General features: G+C 43.1%; 2 protein-coding genes across 2 annotated transcripts in view; one reads left to right on the plus strand and one right to left on the minus strand.

Annotated features, from left to right (window-relative positions):
* Positions 1-392: 392 nt before the first annotated feature.
* SAYSD1 (SAYSVFN motif domain containing 1) lies at positions 393-1,170 on the plus strand. The gene is made up of 2 exons (XM_074818126.1): positions 393-575; positions 660-1,170. The coding sequence occupies exons 1-2, from the start codon at positions 408-410 to the stop codon at positions 957-959; spliced, it is 468 nt and encodes a 155-aa protein (XP_074674227.1). The 5' UTR covers positions 393-407; the 3' UTR covers positions 960-1,170.
* Positions 1,171-3,091: 1,921 nt separating this feature from the next.
* The window catches only part of GLP1R (glucagon like peptide 1 receptor), an 86,921-nt gene continuing 70,438 nt past the window's right edge, over positions 3,092-19,574 (minus strand). The window contains exons 9-13 of the mRNA XM_074818125.1: positions 16,430-16,499; positions 15,648-15,736; positions 11,245-11,383; positions 10,319-10,360; positions 3,092-5,710 (exon numbers count right to left, since the gene is read on the minus strand). Of these exons, the coding sequence (XP_074674226.1) occupies positions 5,543-5,710; positions 10,319-10,360; positions 11,245-11,383; positions 15,648-15,736; positions 16,430-16,499 (508 nt within the window). The 3' untranslated portion in view covers positions 3,092-5,542. The remainder of the gene's footprint in view (positions 5,711-10,318; positions 10,361-11,244; positions 11,384-15,647; positions 15,737-16,429; positions 16,500-19,574) is intronic.

Raw genomic sequence — 19,574 nt, forward strand, 5'->3', positions numbered from 1 at the left:
ATTCACCCTCTCCAGCCTTTGGTCGCCCCATGCTTTATTCTCTCCCTCTCCTTCTGTTTTTTGGTGTCAACATTAGTCATTAAGGTTTAAATATGAAAAAAACAAAGGGGGAGGCCTTCGGTGATTTACAGCTTTTCTCCACAGCTAAACACCCGGCTCCGCTATCAGCTCAGCACAGGGAAGGCGGCTGCAGATGGCTGTCTCCGGCCTCCTACCGCGGGCCCAGGCCCAGGCCCCTGCGGGCCTCCTCGGCTTCGGCTCTTGGGGGTTCGGCAGCCCCTGGGCCCGCGTCTCGCCCAGCACCGCCCCCCGCTGCTCCGGGGGCGGGGCGCTCCCCGGCCCCGCCCCTCGCCCCCCGCAGGCGCGGGGCGGCAGTGGCGCTGCTCCTGCGCAGGCGCGAGGCGGCCATGTCGGCCGCCGTGGAGGGGCGCCTGGCCCGGTTCCGCGCCGCCCGCGACAGCAGCGCCGCCGCCGCTTCGCCGCGCCCCGCCGAGCCGCCGCCGGGGAAGGCCACGGCTCCGGAGGCCGCCGAGGGACAGGGGGCCGCCGCGGCGGGCCCGGGCGGCGGCGCTCAGGTGAGCGCCCGGGTGGGCGGGCGGGGCGGGGCCGTGTGGCGGCAGCTCGGGGCCTGGCTCCACGTCTCGCTGCCGCCTCCACAGGCCCGTCCCGGCGGGGCGGCGGCGGCGGCTCCTCCGGTGTGGGCGCGGCCGCTGCTGCTGAAGGTGCTGCTGTGGGCGGTGCTGCTGGCGCTGTTCGCGGAGCTGGAGCTGGGGCTGCCCTACTTCGTCCTTTCCCTGCTCTACTGGATGTACGCCGGCACCCGCGGCCCCGCCGAGCGGCGGCGGGGCGAGCTGAGCGCCTACTCCGTCTTCAACCCCGGCTGCGCCGCCATCGCCGGGACGCTGACGGCCGAGCAGCTGGAGCGGGAGCTGCATTACCGGCCCGCCGCCGGCAGGTAGCGGCCGGCCCGGCGGCGGGGGGAGCGCCCGGGCTGGCGGGGACGGCCGCTTTGCTGGGACGGCCCCCGCCACCCCCAGCCCTCCTACCACGGATCCGAGGAAGGGCTGGGGAGGAGGAGAAGGAGGAGGAGGTTATTTCTATGCAAAGCGCCGCTTGCGCCTTACTCCTGGCCCGGCGCGGGCCGGTCCCCAATAAAGCCGTAGCAAAGTGTGGGCTCTGGTCTCGTTTCATGGGGGGCCGAGCAGCCGGTTTCACCGCTGTTGCCGCCGCACCGAGAGGCACGGCCTTTTCCCAGCTCCAGCTGTCAGCCGGTGAATTTCAGCTCCTGGGGGCCTTTGCCACTGGTAAGGGGAAGGCCGGTGTTTGATGACACCTTTAGTAGAATGGCCAACTGCTTTTCTTCCCAGCACAGGCCAGAAGCCTCTTTCTGAACATGAGACATGGGGCACTATCAGTATATCTAAAATAGGTGACTGCTTCTGTTCGCACTGCCCTTCATCTAACATGAACATAAGATTTTAATGCAAGTTCCCTGTTTGTTTCATATCAGAGCTTTCGTCATTTGTAATGTAAGCAAAAAAGACTTTATTTGTGGCAGGCAATACATGTTTTTCTTTAAGATTAATTTAAAAAAAAATTAGGGTGAGTGTGCAGCAGATGTGGAAATGCAAGAGGCCGTCAGATGGAAGGGGATTTGCCTTGTCATTGGATTCAGCCCTTTTAGCACAGCACACTCACCATCATCCCACAGACTTGTCAAGTGTACTACTTGTATGACCCACTGGTATTTTTAACACATAAATCATTAATATTAAGTCATAGTGAAGAGCAGCAGGTAGACCTGAGGAGTGCCTGGGGGGGAACTGAGTTGAGAAATCACAAATTGTTCTTTCAAATCCTGTTTCTTTATGCCTTTTCTAATTTAAGTTACACACAGCATTCAAGCTTGACTTATCCCATGTTCTGTCATTGGTTGGGGAAACAAAAGGAAGTGTCCTTTATTGAATTTAATTGGACTGGAAAGAAGATAGTAGATTAAAGCACAAATAATACATTTAACGCTGCTAAGCCTCTCTCAGTAGCTCTCCACAGTGCTCTCAACTTCTAGTTTTGGTCTCTTGTATGAATTCCAAATGCTGCTATTTAAAGCCAAGCACCAAATTTTTGGATTTACACGTATTCTACCTACTATTCTTAACTGCTTCCTTCTGACTCTACAAATAACATGCTGCATTTTGGTTTTGATTAACACAGCCTCTGCAGCAGAGTTGCAAAGATAAAGCTTTGTTTCTTTGGGAGAACCATGAACTATTAAGTCAGTCCATTCTCAGAAAGTGTTCTAATTACAGAGTCAGAAGTAGTCAGGTGATACTTAAATACACCAGTAAGTGACAGAATTTTGTGAGCTGAAACTTTATTCACAAGAATAAAAATAAACAGTAAGTGTAATGTTTATAGGGAGTTGATAATCTTATGTCTTGTACAGTTAGATTCTGTGGGTGTTTTTTTAAAACAAGGAAATACATGCAAATAAATATTAAATATAAGGTAACATCCATGAATTTATAAAACTATAGCAGCAATACTGGAAATAAAGTTTTCATTTGCTATAACTAGTTACATTATGTCCAGGTGAATTTATAGACACATCTATTTAATGCTTCATGAAACAAGTTACCACAATAAGTGAGCACGAAGCTGAAAGGCAGAAGAAATAAAAATTCATACAGTTTGTCTGTTCCAGTGCTTTGTGTTGCTTTGCTTACTGCATGCTACTCAAATAAATGCACATTATAAATTCTGAAACAGAGATGGCCTGAATAACAACAAAGGCTTGTAAAAGGTTTTACTGAAGTAGATAAAGTATGATGGAGAAACTGGTGTTTAGGCCTTGCTGGAAGTCTTTCTCAAAATACAAACGATTACTGTAATTCTGCTTTGGTGGCAGTTACTTTCACGGAGTTGTTCCCTCAGTACTTAGAGGGGATTTAAGAAGGTTTGAAGAAGTGAGAGCTTAATCAGAGAGGGGAAAAAAAAAAAAATCCACCACAACCCTCTGCTTGGCTAAGATCTCACTTTGTCATCTCATTTTTCTCTTGGATTCTAACAAGGCGGAATTTACAAAGGTCGGTTTGACTTCCGGTGCTGGAGCTGTTCTCATGGGCCCAAAGCCCTCAGTTCTTAAGCAATTGGAGGGAGAAGAGCAGCCTAGTGAGTCAAAGGCATGTCCAGCTGCTGAAAGAATCTTGTGACAGCAACTAAGTACAGGTTTGTTACCACACATAAAAATACTCTCAATTCCTATGTCTGTCCTTTTTTATTTGTTACATATGCTTTTTCCAGCATAAGAGTGAGTTAAAACACTTGTTGTCATAGCAAAACTATCATCTTGCTTACAGCTGCGGAAGTAGCAGAAACTTTTTTTTCCAGGTTTGCACACAACTAAGCAGGGCCCTGCAAAACTAGCACACACTCTTGAATATTCAGGAGTGAAATTATTCCCTCCAGTGTGCAGTATCATACAGCTGTAAATTTCATCTGTCATCATGCTGCCTTTTCACCTACCACTAACTAGCTTGATCAGTCTTTTCCTATTCAAAGCACTTAAGGGTAGATGTTAAATAGAAACATCAAGCATACTCTACGTACAGGAAGCTAATTACACTGTAGGACAGCAGTTAATATACACATGTAGTAGTCGGGTATTGTGTTGATGGTCACACAACACAGAAGCTAGTTATTAAATTTACAGAAGAACCTGAGGTGCTTCATGCCAAGGTCAGCTCTGCAACCGATGTCAGGAAGGGAACGCCTGGAAACAGCCCGCGTAAAAGCCAGTGTGCTAAATGTACATAAGCCAGCCTGAGAACTGTGGTGGATTTCTACAAACACGTCTGACTTCCCTGCCTGGAGCTCAATTACAAGCATTATAGCAGGAGGAGATAACACATCCTCTCTAATTCAATTCTAACCTGATGATTGCAAAACTAATCCACCCTGTTGGCAATTTGGATTCTAATACAATGATTGAATAATCCCATGCAAAGCAATCTAGCTTCAGGCAGGAAAGATGCTGAATTACATCCCAGAATATCTGGTCTGCTTTCCTGGCAATGGGGACTGTGAATGCAAGTGCAAAGAGAGACTCGAAAATCATGGTTTTTTACCTCTGCTGAGTAGTCTGTCTGCTACGCCATGGAAGTTACTTATTACACGAAGTCTACGGACAGGGATATTTGCAGAGCTAGTCTTTGGCACCTTGCCTCTGTTGTAAAGGGAGCCTGAATGCCCGCTGAGTAAAGCTACGTAAAGCTTGTTTTAAAGGGATGCAGTGGATCACATCCTGCTTGTAAAGGTACTTGTGTTGCCCCAGCAGCTCTTGTAAACCTCAGGGAGGGCCACATAATTAGCAGTGTAGGTGCATTCACTGCAAGAGCCCTCGCAGTTTTAAACAGACAAAAGGCCGTTGAGTTTAGGAGAATGTTTGGGGGGCGACGTTTTGAATGCCGCTGATGGCCGGCAGGCAGAGGGAGGGGGAGGAGGGGGAGGGCAGCCCAGCCCGGCCCGGGCGCTGTCCGCTGTGCTGAACCCGCCGCCGCCCTCCCGTTACCGCCCGGCCGGCCGGAGGGGAAGTAAGGGAACCCCCCTGTACACTACCGGACTTCTCCAAGTACGTGAAGTCTGCTAAGAGAAGCTGTGGCCACAAGCTGACTTCTGTGTGGTTGCACTCACAGGAAGCAGGGTATAGCTTAGAAAGAAAATACCCTCTTGAAGCACAAGTCATCATCCTGTCCCTGTCAACACCTGCGTGCCAAAGGGAGCAGAAGAGTACCATATAAAAATGGAAGGGCTGTGCATTCAGGGGATATTTCCATCCGTGTTGATAGAGATAACATGCACCTATTAATAGCAGAAGAGGCCCCTACCAGATACTGGGTTTGGTTTTTTTCAAGTAAAGCTTAAAAAGAGCGTTCAGAAATGTACACCACGCTACCTGCTGTATTGATAGACCCTTCAGGATGCTGTTCCCCATCTACCCAGAAAACAGGCAAGCACATTTTCAACTTTAGCTTTGGGAAACTCTTAGTACAAAACTGATTCTTCCCTAAAACGCAAGTTGTGTCCCACTAAGTTCTAGTTTTCCAAAACTGGTGATACCTCCTTACCCCATCCCCACATAAGTCTAAATGTGTTTTTTGGCAATAATCATATTCTGTATCCTTGTAATTTAATCAGTCGATCACTCACCTCACCCACTCAACAGTAATAAGCCATTGACCCTGTGGTTTCAGATTGGATCAATGCTATGCTTAAGTTTTGGACACCTGGAGGCCTTGTGTGCAAACAGGAAGAAACTCTTTTAACTTACTTTAGACATGATCAATTTTTCCTCTGATGTCTTGATTACATTAGCAGATTGCTTTCCCTAGAAACCTTTGTCCAACAGCCTGCAGGCAATGAGCAGCATATCCTTAAGTTTCTTGCTGGAGATGGCATACTTAAGCCACTTGCTTGGGTATTTAAGGGTTTTCAGGTATATTATACAGTTAATTGTTTTCAGTCTGATTCACCTGCAGAAATCTTAGCTGAATGTGGCCTGACAAGTGGCAGCATAGACACTACTGCCTACTGTGCCTCCGCTACTGATGCTGTTGGCCGGACACTTCAGAGGTTTCATACTGCTGTCTCTCTGGACATACAAATGTTCCAATCTCCAGCGCTCCCAGCTTTTCCGAAACTCCATCTGAACCTAACAGAAGCAAAGAAGCAAACAAAAGGAATTCGTGTACAACTAAACAGATCTTTAAATGACTCCATTACAAAAGAGCAAGGAAAAAATAAAGATACCATACTACTGAGAAAAGCTGGCAATGTTTTAAACCTGCAATATTATTGCTTCAAATTATCCAATTATCTCATTAGTCCATTGTAGGGTATTCTATATTTAAAATAATGAAACCATTCACTTTTACTTGTAGAAATAAAGCTCTTTTATGCACCAGGAAATCTTATCTTCATTATTTTATTCTAATTTGTATTCAGCTGCAGTACTGACTGTACTCCCTGCCTTACTAGTACTAAACATTTAGTTGATGTTGCTTATCAGCCATGAAATGATTGAAAAGACTGGTTTCCTGCTCAATACTGTCACCACATGTATTCTTAAGTGTTCTGTTTTAACTTCTGGTTTGATTTAAACAGTATTATGTCTTAGATTATTTTTGTTCTTTGAATATTTACGGTTTTTTGTTCCATACAAAAATGAAGACTTATTCAGAATTGAAAAACCAACAATTAAGCATGTTAAAGACTGTATTTTTCCCCCTTTTTTAAATAGCAGTTACAATATCTCATTCCAGATACTAGCTTTTTTAAAAGCTTCAGAATATGCTCATCCAGCCACAGGTTCTGGGTTTTAACTGTGTACTCATTTAGAAGTTTATCCAGGGTCTTGTAACTAAACAAAAACAGAATTTAGATCTTCCTGTTCCATGGGCAAAGTTCTTGCCACTTGAGTGAAGTAAGAACCTCCATTAGCTTTTAACACAAGGCAGAGGACATAAAATTGAACCTTTTTTACTCTAGAAAAAGGCAGGAGTGCAGCTACAGTAATCAATTCATGATGATGTGTACTTTAGCCTAGAAGTAAGTTCACTATAGGTGGGTCACTCGAGTGAGCCTTCTCTGGAGAGTTCTTTTTTGTTTCCTTTCAGGGTCCAGTACTGGCCACCAAGAGACTAAATAGGTTGATGGCAGTTCCAGTGCAGGCTTGTCATCATACGCCGGCTGCTGAAACCTTCATACTCTGAGGCAAAGTTCCTAGGGAACCAGCTACTGTCTGTCTGTCTCCTTTGCTTGTTCATTGTGAAATACTGAATATCTGGGAGGCAGCCCTAAAAAAAGGAGCAAAGCCTTACAAACCAATTATCTTCCCTCAGTGGTTACCACTAGCAGTGCTTGTCAGCTCTGGACTACAGCCCTTGTACTGACTACTGTCCTGGCAGGAACCAGCTGCACCTCTGCATTTCTGACAACAGAATCTGGCCCTCCAGTATCACAACTAAATGGGACAGAAGGAAAGATGCTGAGATAGAAGCTTGCATTTTACCATGGTAACCGTGGGTCATAGTGTCAAAAGCTGCACAAAGAGACCAGAAAAAGACAGTGTGTCTAGGACAGCTTAGCATAAAAGAATGAGGGGGGACAGCCTGCTAAAGACAAAAAAGGAAACAGTGGAATACAGGGACCATACTGTCTACAGAAGAATTGACCGTATTACCACCCCAGTACTTGGTACCTTTTGCAGGCATAGAAAATGGCTGGTTTAATAGGCAGCACTGGGAAAAAGCAGTTGTAGACATTTACAGGCAGATCCTGAAAGAAAGCACGAATGTACTTACTGACAGAATAAGTCAATGAGCAATAGAAATGGGTATCTTAGAATCAGTCAAAGGGAAGAAATGAGTCTTCAGTCTGGCTGGACATGACAGACTGTATCCTAGAGCTATCATACAAATAGCCTGCAAGACTGAGATGAAGTGAATGGGAAGACCTGAACAAAAGACTCTATCGGAGATGATGTCTTAGGAATGGATCTGAATGACAGAATATTAGTTTTCTCTCCAAAGGTTAGGAAAAGGGTAAAGAGCAGCTCTGCTGTCCATGCTGAATCGAGTTTTTGCCTAGACAGCTGTGAATGTATGACCGAGGGAATAGGTTAAAATTTATTTCATAAAGAGGCAGTTTTTGAGCACAGAAGTAGATCTACAGACCTTTTAGCAAAATAATTAGCCTAGTAACTTTCATGTGTGGATAAGAGTTCCCTGTATAACTTATTTATGGGGAAAGGGAACCAAGAACAAAGCTTCCATGAGTAAGGGGAAAAAAGGAAAATTTTTATGTAGAGTATTTTGAAAGAGAAAGGGAAGAGGTATGAGAACTTGGAAAAGACAGTCATGGAGGTTAAAGGTGGAGAAGACTTCTCACAGAAAGCAGCTGATTGAGCTTAATGAAGCTAACAGGCAAGGATGTTGAGAGTGTGGCAATGAATCTGGAATCTGATTACAAAAAAGTTACACTCTGGCAAAAAAAACCTCAACAAATCATAGTGAAAGGAAAGTAGGTTTGAAATGGGATGGAATGGGGCTGGTGGAGGAGTCCAGTGGATAGCCTGTACAGAGAATGAAAATAACTGAAAAAGGTAAGATTGGGCAGTAAGTAAAAAAATTCAGGAGTCCTGGAGTCAGGACAGATTCTTTAAGGAGAGTGAACTGTACTTCCATTATGACAGGAAGGAGGCAAAAAGGAGGAGCAAGACTACAGAGAATGAAACCTGCACCAGCTTAAACTAATTCTGGTGGAAAGAGGCAGTATCTCTGTGGTTTAGAATATTTCTTACAGAAAGCAACACTAACTTCAGAAAAAAATGGTCATATTAAGCCCAGCTCATTTTGCAAAGATCGTTGGTGATAACAGGCAATCTGATGAGACCCTGCTTTTGCCCTCAGAGCAGTATCAGAGAAAATCCAGAATCTTCCAGGTGAAATATGACTGAAATATGAACATATGGTAATGTTTTTCCATAAGCAGATCCTAGAAAAGGACATTAATATCACACTTCTATCTTAATTTCTACTCTTGGTCTGGCACCAGGACTTGCAAAAAATCTTTCATTCTGTATGGTTAAGGAAAAAGAAGAAAAAAGGTCAATGAGTCATAGACAAAAATATAAACCATATTGCAAACAAGGATAATGTTTGGGCACATACAGTCTGTCAGAAGAAAAAGAGTTACTAATTTAGTTTAGAAAAAATTTCTCATATAGTTTAGGAAAGAAATAGAAGAGACTTGACCTAATCAAACTCTTTACATGGATTTATTTATGGATACTGATGTCTGGGCTTGACAAAATCCTTCTCCCTTCTTTTAATGAGAGTTGGAACAAGCAGCTTTCTGTGAAGCTGAGCACACTGTGGTTAGATTTTACAAATTACATTACAAAGGCAAGAGAACTATAGCAACAAGAGATTTGGAGGACCTTCTTAGAAATGTAGGTAGGCTACTTCACAGTAAGTTCCCTCAAATGAAACAAGCCTACCTATTTCAGGGTTTGTAATAAAGTTTGGGCTATGATGTATCTTTGGCCTTGTATCGCATGGAGGAAATTATTGGGCATTGCTTATGAGAGGCCTGGCTGCAGCTGCACAGGGGATATATGAGCAAAAGCCAAAGTGAATCAAAAGAAATGCATGATGCACCAGCAGACAGTGCTGCATTTCAGGATTACACCCGTAAAACTGTACAAGGGATTTGAAACAAATATTCTCTAATTCATGCTTGAGCAAAGCCTGCTGCTACCCATCTCTGACTTTCAGTACAATTAACACATTCACTTAAACTAAACCTTACCCACAAGCTAAAAAAGTGAACAGCCTCCTGCAGGGCTTAGTCCAGGATGCCTGCTGCTTTCCTGTTGACTCCAGCCTGGCCATAATGACACAAGTAGAACATTTTTTCCATTGATTCCAATTCCTTGATGAGGCCTACCTCTCAATAGGTGATCTTGAATTACCGTGTCATGTTTAAAGGTAGATTTAGCATGAGTGCAAAACATGCTGATGTGCATTAAACTTAATAATGTGCTGCCAAATTAGCAGTGTTTGCTTCCTTTGCAAATCTGGCTGATGAATGAATGAGTAATAATAATCACTTAGAAGGTAACATGAGAGATTCCTGCAATACTGAAACAGAACAATACTCTTTCTCTCAACAGGGCTTCAGCAGAAGCCACAGAAGATGGTACTTGCAATCAATTCACTCAAAGCCATAGCTTCTGGGCCTGTGGGAGAGCTCACCACTCTACAAAGTTCAATTTGAATAAAAGTGCAATGATATCTTCAAGTAGCTGGGCCACAGGGAAACCAAATTAAACCAAACTGTACAGACATTAGCCAAGAGAACTCTCCAACCTCACTAGCCAGCTGAGCTGCGTTCTCAGAATAAAACAGACTCTACTCCCACATTCACCAAAACAAGCAAATAAGAAGCACTATGAGACAGATTAAGAAGAGCAGCTATAATTCTTAATAACAAAAAGCTCCAGCAGTGCAAACTATACAGTTGTGAACAAGACAACTTGCAAGATTTCATGTCTACAAATAGTGGCCCTAAACTATATTGCTTGAATTCCTTCCAACAACATTTGTCTGAGTAGTTATCCTGTGCAGCTGTACAGAGGAGTAAAAAAAAAGTCAAAGTCCTGAACAAGGACAATTTAGCAGTTCAAGACCATTTTCAATTTCCTTTTCCTATAGCAGATGCTGATAAGGCAAATTGGAACAACTAGTGTTGCTCTTACCTCATTATTGATGAAACAGTAGAGAATTGCAACCATCAGCCCCTGAAATCAACAAAAAAGAGAAGAGCAGTGAGCAGAGCAGTTCCCTTGCTTTGCCAAATAAACTTGCAGAGAGCTAGAGGCTCCACACTGGCACGTCCCATATAAGATTGAAAGATCAAGGCAATCTGTAGTCCCTGGCAGCTCTGATGGCAGAGAGGAGGTTTGACCAAACCATGTCTCAAGCTCACAATCTTAAGAAAAAGGAAGTATACTGTTTTCTTCAATGTGTTATTTTTTCCTAAAGATTCCTTTCTCCTTCTTTTTCCTTACCTGGTTTCAAGTTATAAACACTTCATAATAGAACAATTCAGTGGTCTGAAATACAGCTCCGTGCTTGATAAACAGGGAATGTGTGGGTGAGCAGGGAAACTAGAAGAATAATGATTCCCTTAGACAAGGAGACTCTTTTGAAATGGCCTTACCTAAGGCAACAGCTAAATAAAAATCACAGTAAACCTACATCCTCCCCACATGCAGTTACAGCTGTAGGCAGCTACCTCTCACAGCACAGATTTTCCAAGGAGTATCAAAAACTGGAGAAAGCACAGAATTTGCTTTCAGCAATGCCATTATACAATTACAGGAAATCACAGACAATTTCATTATTGCCTTGAGGTGTCCCATAGGAAATAGATATTAATATGTGGATAGAAATACCAGTTTACTGTGGTAAATTTAAGACATTGAAAATAAGAGCATGTGACACTAGCATCTAACTTGGCTATTAAAAATTAGTCCTCATACCTTCCCTTCATAATCCTGTATTATCCAGGCTAAATTGAGAAATATAAAGAACATGGAACATGCAATGAATGAGAGAGAAAACAGGTCCCCAAACAGCAGTTAAAAGTATCTTATCTACATGGGCACAGTGTGAGCACTACCTGGAAAGAAGCAAAGGAGAGTTCAGTAAAAAGCTTCACAAAGCGCAGCATCCCTTTGGCATGCTCATCAGTAATAAAGGCAAAGATGACCTCATGGGTTCCCAGCAGCGGGATCAGAGTCAGCGTAGACTTGGCCAGCCTAAGATCACAAACAAAGGAAAAAAAAACAAGCAATGCCACTGAGTAGATCATTGTTGATCCCAGTGATCCCTGGGAGTCACTGTTTCTGCACTCTGCTTCTGACACACTGCCAACTGTGGTAAGTCACTCTATCACTTTGTGTCGCAGGGTCCTCCTTCAGATGCTGCAGGAATAAAAAAAAAAAAAAAAAAAAAAAAAAATCCTCAAAACCTTAGTAAGTTGCTACATGTTTTAACTGCCCCTGCCACTCCACTTCCTACTGAGAGCAAAGCTCTGTATTCAGCTACTGGCTGTATTTCACCCAGAAAATCTTCCAAACTCAGGAGGAGGCCATGTGCTTTCTTGTACCTGACATATCTTCTTGTGTATCCCTTTCCCCACCTGTAAGTGGGAAAGATGACCAAAACCTACCCTGTTTATGCTCTGAAATAAATGATCTATCAATAATTGGAATCTTTTAAAAAAATATCTTGGCAAGGAAAGGAGTACTTGCTATTTCCTCCCATCTCTGTGGTGTGTTAAATCTTCAAAACATTGTAACTAACCGTAACTGCAGAACACTTTGTAAAAGCAGTTAAACTGTCTTAAACTGAGTGATGACTCCATGATTTAAGCAGCAAGTTCAAAGACACAGCTAGCAAAAGAAAAAAGACAAACCAACCCAAAAAACCCCATTTTTCACCAGAGAGATAGAGCAACGCCCAGGGACACAACCACAGGAAAACATTCACAAGAATGGACCTTAGCTCTTTTGATAGACATACACATTAGACACCCAACAGGATAATGAGGCCTGAGTCTCACATGGGAGTTTATAGGGCTATCCTGGGCCTCAGGATCAACATCTTGCAACAACCTGTCTTGAGACAATTCAGTAGGTACAAAAATCACTCAACTAATAGGGCTGTCAGTACTTAGTAGATCTTGTGTGACCTAGGGCTATAGGCTGCTATTCTGAATCAGGTAATCATTCGGGTTGGAAGGGACCTTTGGAAGTCTCTGGTCCAACTCCAGTTCACAGCAGGTTACTCACGCCTGTGTCCAGCGAAGTTTTGAGTATCTTTAAGGTCCCCCACAGCCTCTCCGGGCCTCTCTTCCAGCATCAGACCACTCTCACTGTGAATTTTTTTTTTACCTGTGACATGCAATTGGAATTTCTCTTGCTATGACATGTGACCTCTGTCCCTTGTCCTAAGACTCCAGCTCCATCTTCTGTATAACCACCATTAGGTAGCTGAAGACTGCAATTAAATCCTTGCTTAGTCTTCTGTTCTCCAAACTGAATAAGCTCAGCTTTCAGCACCTCCTTCTAATTCACCTCGTCCAGCCCCTGAAATAGCTTGGTGCAAAACTGATGCAAGTCCCATGGGGTTGGAGGGACAGGACACAATGTTTTTCTTGTACTGGGGAGCCCCAACCTAAACACCAGAAGTGGTCTCACAAGTGCTGAAAGGGATTGGTCACTTCCCTTGGCCTTCTAGCTATGCTTTTGCTAGTGCAGCCCAGTATACAGTCAGCCTACGCTGTCATAAGGCCACACTGCTGAATCATGTTCAACCTGTTCCCCAGCATCCCTGGGTCTTCTGTAAAGTTGCTTTCTTCCCAGTCGGTGCCTATCCTGTACTGCTGCATGGGGTGATTACAAGGCTTCTGTCAGACCATCCACTGGCCTGTCAAAGTCCTTGATACACAAGGACCAAGGGATGGTGCATCAAAGCAACTATTGAAATTAAACAGTTTACACATATGGGTAGGCAGAAATGCAGATCTCTAGTGGACCTAGGCAGATCACTGCATCGGGGGATAGGGGGCTTGTTTAAATGAGCAGCTTACCAGCAAATCTTGTGATGGAGGCTCTGCTCCACCACCACATGCCTGAGATAGACAGAAGCAGGAGACTGATGCTGAATTGGCTCTGGAGACACTGCCTGGGTAACAGAAGGGAGTTGTGTAGCTGTACAGCAATCACCTAGTTTATTTCATGAATGCCAGTTGTTCTAGATGGGATACTTGGAGAGCCCTGCCTTAAACAGGAAGCCATGCAAAGTCCTATGAACAGGCTTCCCGGGTAATTAAGACCTCCCTAACGAAAATCCTTTCCCTAGGCAAGGAGAGAAGTTTCTCCACAACTCCAGTCCTTCTGCAGACAAAAGGGATTTGCTGCCATACTGAACAGTGAGCTCTCTCTCTTCATCAAATGAACAGGCAACAGGAGAGAGGTGAAGGAAAGATTGGCCTGGGAGCAAAACACTTTTCTCCTTTCTATACACAAGTATATCTAAGCTAGTGACTTTCTAGGGCACCTAGACTGGTACTTACTTAAAATAACACATACCAACATAGCAGTTCTGTCTTTCCTCTACACAAAATCTTTTCCAGTATCTTTGAGCAGAAAAGAAGAGGGGGAAAATTCTCATACAGGAATCTCTGACTACTGGTCTTGTTATCATCAGAAGCATACCAATGGACTGAACTCTTCCAGATAATAGACTTCCCCAAAGCTTCTGGCTATAACCACCACCTCTGGACAGACAACCAAGACTATAGTCTTCATCAGTGAAGAAGGCTCTGTTGCTGGGTAAATCCTTTTCTGATAAAGCCTTTCTTTTTACACAGCAGATTTTTGAGCATGCAACATGAAGAAATGAATGAATATGCACCTCTAGAAATGGCTCATCTGTATCATACCTTCCTGCTGCATGCAGAATTCATGAGGGCAAGGGTTTTCTCCCTTGACAGGTAAATTTATAGTCAGCGTTTTAAATGGCTTCAAGCCATCAGAACTGGAAATTCCCTCCCTTCCAACACTGCAAGTTTTACTCTGGCAAATAAAGGTCACACATACTAAAAAAAAAAAAAAAGAAAAAAAAAAGAAAGTAGGCATGAAAGCAAAGCCTACAGCTCATTAGAACAAGTCCTTTTCTCTGCTTTGAGCTCTAAACATGCATTAGGATTTCCAAAATTTCACGTGAGGTAAAGAAGGTAGGTAACATACAAGGCAACTCTATAGTCTGATGACAATGTACCAAAATACATGCTGTGTCTAGCTTAGAAGGCTGCAGCACTGAAATACCCAACTTCAAACTAAGTCAACTGCCAGTAGCAGTCCAGGTACCACAGCATGTAGCTCCACACTGGTTAATTCAACAGATAATCTGTTATTTCTACATTATTTTTCAGACAGCAATAAAAAGGTATTCTCCAAGATGCAGAAATGAAGGATGTGACCATGAATCTTAACAAGGTGATTAAATAACAGGAACAATACCGACATGTACAGGGTGAAACCTGCAAAATAAAAATTGAACATTTCTGTGATAACCTTGAGATCTCTCTTGAAACATCCTATGCATTCAAGTTTGAAAGTTTGTCTCAATAACAACTGGCAAGAAGAACGAGGAGCAACACTCAAAATGACCCCGTCTTGATCTTCATTGAAGTTAAAGCTTTTATTTCTATCACTCATTTTTTTCAAATTAGGACAGAATATTTCGGTAGGAAGGGACCTACAATGATCATCTAATTTAACTGCCTGACCAATTCAAGGCTGACAAAAGCTTAAGGCATGTTACTAAGGGCATTGTCCAAATGCCTCTTAAACACTGACAGGCTTGGGACATTGACCACCTCCCTAGGAAACCTGTTCCAGTGTTTGACTTGGTAAAGAAATGCTTCCTAATGTCCACTCTAAACCTCCCCTGGTGCAGCTTTAAACCATTCCCACATGTCCTATCACTGGATACCAGGGAGAAGAGCTCAGCACCTCCCTCTGCACCTCCCCTCCTCAGGAAGCTGTAGAGAGCGATGAGGTCACCCCTCAGCCTCCTTTTCCCCAAACTAAACAAGTCCAAAGTCCTTAGCTGCTCCTCACAGGACATTCCTTTCAGCCCTTTTACCAGCTTTGTTGCCCTCCTCTGGAGGGCAACTTAACATCCAGTACTTGCACATGCTTCAAGTATTTAAAAATATCTGCTTAATTAATATTCACCCAGTATTATGGAAGACTGTAAAGTGGCAAACTCAGAGATCAAGCCTTTTGTTTATCTATAACACAGGTATAACACCTGCCCTGGCTTCACCAGGAGGCTCTTCTGGGGACTGACTGTCCAAGCAGTCATACAAGGTGTGTGTGAAACCACACTTGTGCATTACTCAAGGCCTGTGATCTTTAACCACCTTTGTCAATCCATTCCTTTCATGCACCTCCTTGTCTATTTCCATTTTGATGGGCACAAAAAGTATCAGACCACCATATGACATACCTGCATTTTATGTCAGTTTTGCACATCAAGTTAGCTTGTAGTTTGGAGATGATGATGCATATAACTCTGATAAAGATCAGGAAATTTACCTGAAGAAATGAAAAAAGGATATCATCATCACAAAACATGTGCATAAATGTTCAAAAAAGCTGGTTTGTGTATGCATGTGTAGGTCCCTCTGCATCTCGTTACTCTGCTGCTGCAGAGCTTGCCATGGAACTCAACTGCTTGCTAAGTGCTCTGAATAGATTCTCTGAGAACGCACAAGTCACCTTTGAAAACGTAGGCCGTTCACTAAACAAAGCAGGGGAGCTTATCAACATGTCCGGGGAGTGAGACACACTAAAGGTGTGGGCTGTCCCATTTGCCTCCTCTGGAGGTGTGAAACTGACACAGTATTGTGGCTGCAGAACGGCGCATTTCTGCACAATGCCACACAATTTGTTGCTCTTCTGTAGCCCAGTACCTGGAATATTATCTTCTACCTCCCTGTACTACCTGCCATAGCTTTCTGCACACAGGGTTGTTAACTGGATTGTTGAGGCATCCTGTTTTGTTATCATGTAGCCATATTAAACAAACAAAATACTGGTCAGGAATTCCAGTGAGAGAAACAAATTTGGTTTCATAAAATCACATTTCTGAATGAAAACGTCAATACCCTCAAAGGTTATTAGCCTTTGGACATACACAACAGCCATGTGGGACATCTGCTCTTTGTACTATACTACATCCTGTTCTCATGGAAATCTGCCAGCTTGCTGCACGCCCCCCATACTCACCCCAATGGCGATGAGAATGGGCAGTCTGATGATCAACCAGTAATTCATGTTATAGTTTCTGGTCCAGCAACTAGGAAGATGGCAATAAGGAGACAAGAAGAAAAAGTTTCAGTACATTACTAAAATCTCTCAGTTTTCATTCTCTCACAGCAATGCAGATGGAAAACAATATTGAGGACTAGATACCAGGAAAGCACATCATGCTGACATGGAAACAGATGCAGTTGCTTCTTAGAAACACTGAATGCTTTGTACTGTTGCAGCTATCATAATGCAACTGGATACTACTCGATGGCCTTTCTTGCCCACTAATGGCTAGCTCTCCTCCACAATTTGCTATGAATTATCATCAGTTGATTGTGAAGATTTAGTCCATTAAAGCCAAGGTCAAATTTGTCATGTGGCTGCAAGGAGAAGGGGGGAAATCTGCTTGAGTCAGATGTTTCCTGCATGGCTCCTATCCTCTTCTTTCTGCATTATTTTTTATTACTCTTCAGTCTCCAATGTCAGGTCATCTTATTTTTTAACTGTTTGTTAATTCTTTATCCCATTACCTACCATCACTTTTCTTGTATCAATATTTAGATCAGTAATCTATTTTATTTGTCCTTATTTTCAAAAATGACCCACTAATTTCAATGAGGAGAAAGCAATTAAGCAGCAAACTCCAGTTCCTTCAGTGTATATATCCAGGTTTCAGGCCCAAAGGGAGTTTTAAAAGTTGTAAGCAAGTAAAATGAAAGATGGAAGTAATAATTCCCAACTTTTGTTAGCCAGCTGAGCCTTCTGCCAAGTAGGTAACGTGGTACAGGCAGTATAATATTTCACTCTCCCCCTAAGTCTCATTTTAGCTTTTTAAATCCTTGAGCCTTTGAGCACTACTGGAGAACAATCAAGAAAAGTGATGCCTGAAAGCCACAGTTCGGGGTCACCGATTTAAAGTGAACTTTACACTGCAGGGTTTTTTACATCTAGTTCTTTTAGGTCCCACCCTGGCCACAGCCAGCCACCTCTGACTGTATGATGGGCCACGTGTGTGCACAATGGCCCAGGTGTTGGGGCAGTGTTCTCATGCCACTTCACTTGTTGCTGCAGTGACAGCATTCTCAATATTTCTATGAAATAACTTTGTTAGCCTCCTGCTATATTGCTCAGCATTACTCAAAAGCAACAGTCATCAGTAAAGCCAGCAGGTTTCTGAGCCACACAGGCTGTGAAACAAACTATGAAACAGCACTACAGAAAACATAGGTTCCTTCACGAAACAAGTTTCTCTTAATCTCCAAATCTCATCTGCCAAAACATATATATGCTCAACTTTCTTTAAGGTTCCTTAATAAGCCTATGAAACTTCAGCTTGGGTGATGTTGGTGGAAAGTAAACCCTCCCCAACCTTGTAATGGGACAGTTCACTTCAGAGAAACTACCCAGCCATGCAGCATGTGGTAGGGATCCATGATACAACACCACACCCACATGCGCTCACACACTAGAGAGGAAAGTGAAGCAGCTTGGCTGTGGCAATTCCATATTCCCTTGCAGGTACTGCAAGCCTGAGAGGGGCTCAGGATTTCATTTTTAATTTCAGTTTCAGTTTAATGCAGATAACAAGCATATTATTTCAACCAGCAGCTCCAAACCTACAATTCAATTGTATTTTAGATAGTGGAGAAAGAAGGTGTACATATGTGCAGTCAGCGTACCTGAGCTGGAATCTGACTAACAGAAGAACTTCTTAATTGGTACGTGTGACTGGGAGCCAGCTTCATGGAGCCTTTAAAATCAATTTTCTTTGAACCCCTCAAGACCAGCAGGATAATAGGCATGGCTGGAAGTGGAGTTCTGATTTTCTGACTAGCTGCAGTGGAAGCAGAGGCAATTTTAAAATTTCCTGATAATGACGGAGGCTGAGAAATGATTCTTTACATTAGCTCTGCTACATTTCTCTGTGTGTTAATTTGCTTCCTGTGGCACAGAGCAGTTTTAGCTACTTTTAGATTTATACAAATATGTGCAATAAAAACGCCATTACAGCCCAATTAAAGTGTCACAGCTATTAAAGTGTCCAGAAAATAAAATTGATATATCTGTACATGATTTCTTGTCCATTTGTGCTTTCTGGGATTGCCACACTAATAAATACACCAGCATCTATTGTGTTTGGGATCTATCCCTGCAGTTTGCTCAGCATCACTCAGAAGATGCTTGGCAACTAATAGCCTCAGAGCTCTGAATGGAGAATTGTTCCAGTGAAATGAATGCTACTAGGAAGTTTCTGCCTTTGCTTACCAATCTGGTATTCTTTTTCTAAAAATGAAAACACGGAATTTTTACCTTGAAGAGGTACAGCTGAACGGCTCCATTTTTAAAAAGGATTGTAGGCTGGCTGTCTTGCTCCCATAATCAATTGCAGATAGAAACAAAGATGTGTAAATATCAGCTCTTTAGGCACAGTCTAATAACTGAGAAGCACAGCTTGCCTTTAATTTTATTTGTAATCTAGACAAAGTCTTTTTCAATAGCTCACTTTTTAAAACAGCAACTGCTTTCTAAAGGAGTTTAAACTTTCACATGTAAGGAAAGAAGAGGCCAGCCTGCAAGTAAGTCTTGCAGGCTTCTGTCCTTCATTCAAATGGCTACATCCGCAGGACTGCCTCCAATTCCCAGCCCTGACCACATTTACTTCCAGTTGTTCCTCATAGCCAGGGAAGTAGTTAAGTCACAAATGCAATTTACAGCCCGCTGCACACCCATGGTGACAGCACTATGGCAAACAGCACGAAAGATATCCCTGGCTGCTCCAGCAAATGCCCGCCCAAGGCACAGAAATCTTGCCTTTCAGAGAAGCTGCTGCACGTGGTTATTTATTACTGTATTTTACAAATATTTATACAAGATTTAGAATATTCAATAAGGTGCAAAATTGGCCCATTTAAGGTCTGCTGAAGGCAGTGAGTGACAGTTTTCCTTAATAGAAAACATAAATCAGATCTGAGCACCGCATAATGTAGAAGGCTCAGCATGAGCACTTTGAATACATTTTCTACATCAATGGGAAGATATGCCCATGGAACATCACTTGTTCAGAGGCCACATGTTCTCTATACCTATTCAGATAATTTCAACAAAACTTGCAACACATCAG

Source organism: Strix aluco, chromosome 3, assembly GCF_031877795.1.
Source record: "Strix aluco isolate bStrAlu1 chromosome 3, bStrAlu1.hap1, whole genome shotgun sequence".
NCBI lineage: Eukaryota > Metazoa > Chordata > Aves > Strigiformes > Strigidae > Strix > Strix aluco.

Excerpts from the sequence above, each read along its gene's own strand:
- SAYSD1 (XM_074818126.1), top strand. The coding sequence starts at position 408 with ATGTCGGCCGCCGTGGAGGGGCGCCTGGCCCGGTTCCGCGCCGCCCGC. Across the intron at positions 576-659 it reads GCCCGGGCGGCGGCGCTCAG|GCCCGTCCCGGCGGGGCGGC; the intron begins GTGAGCGCCCGG and ends CCGCCTCCACAG.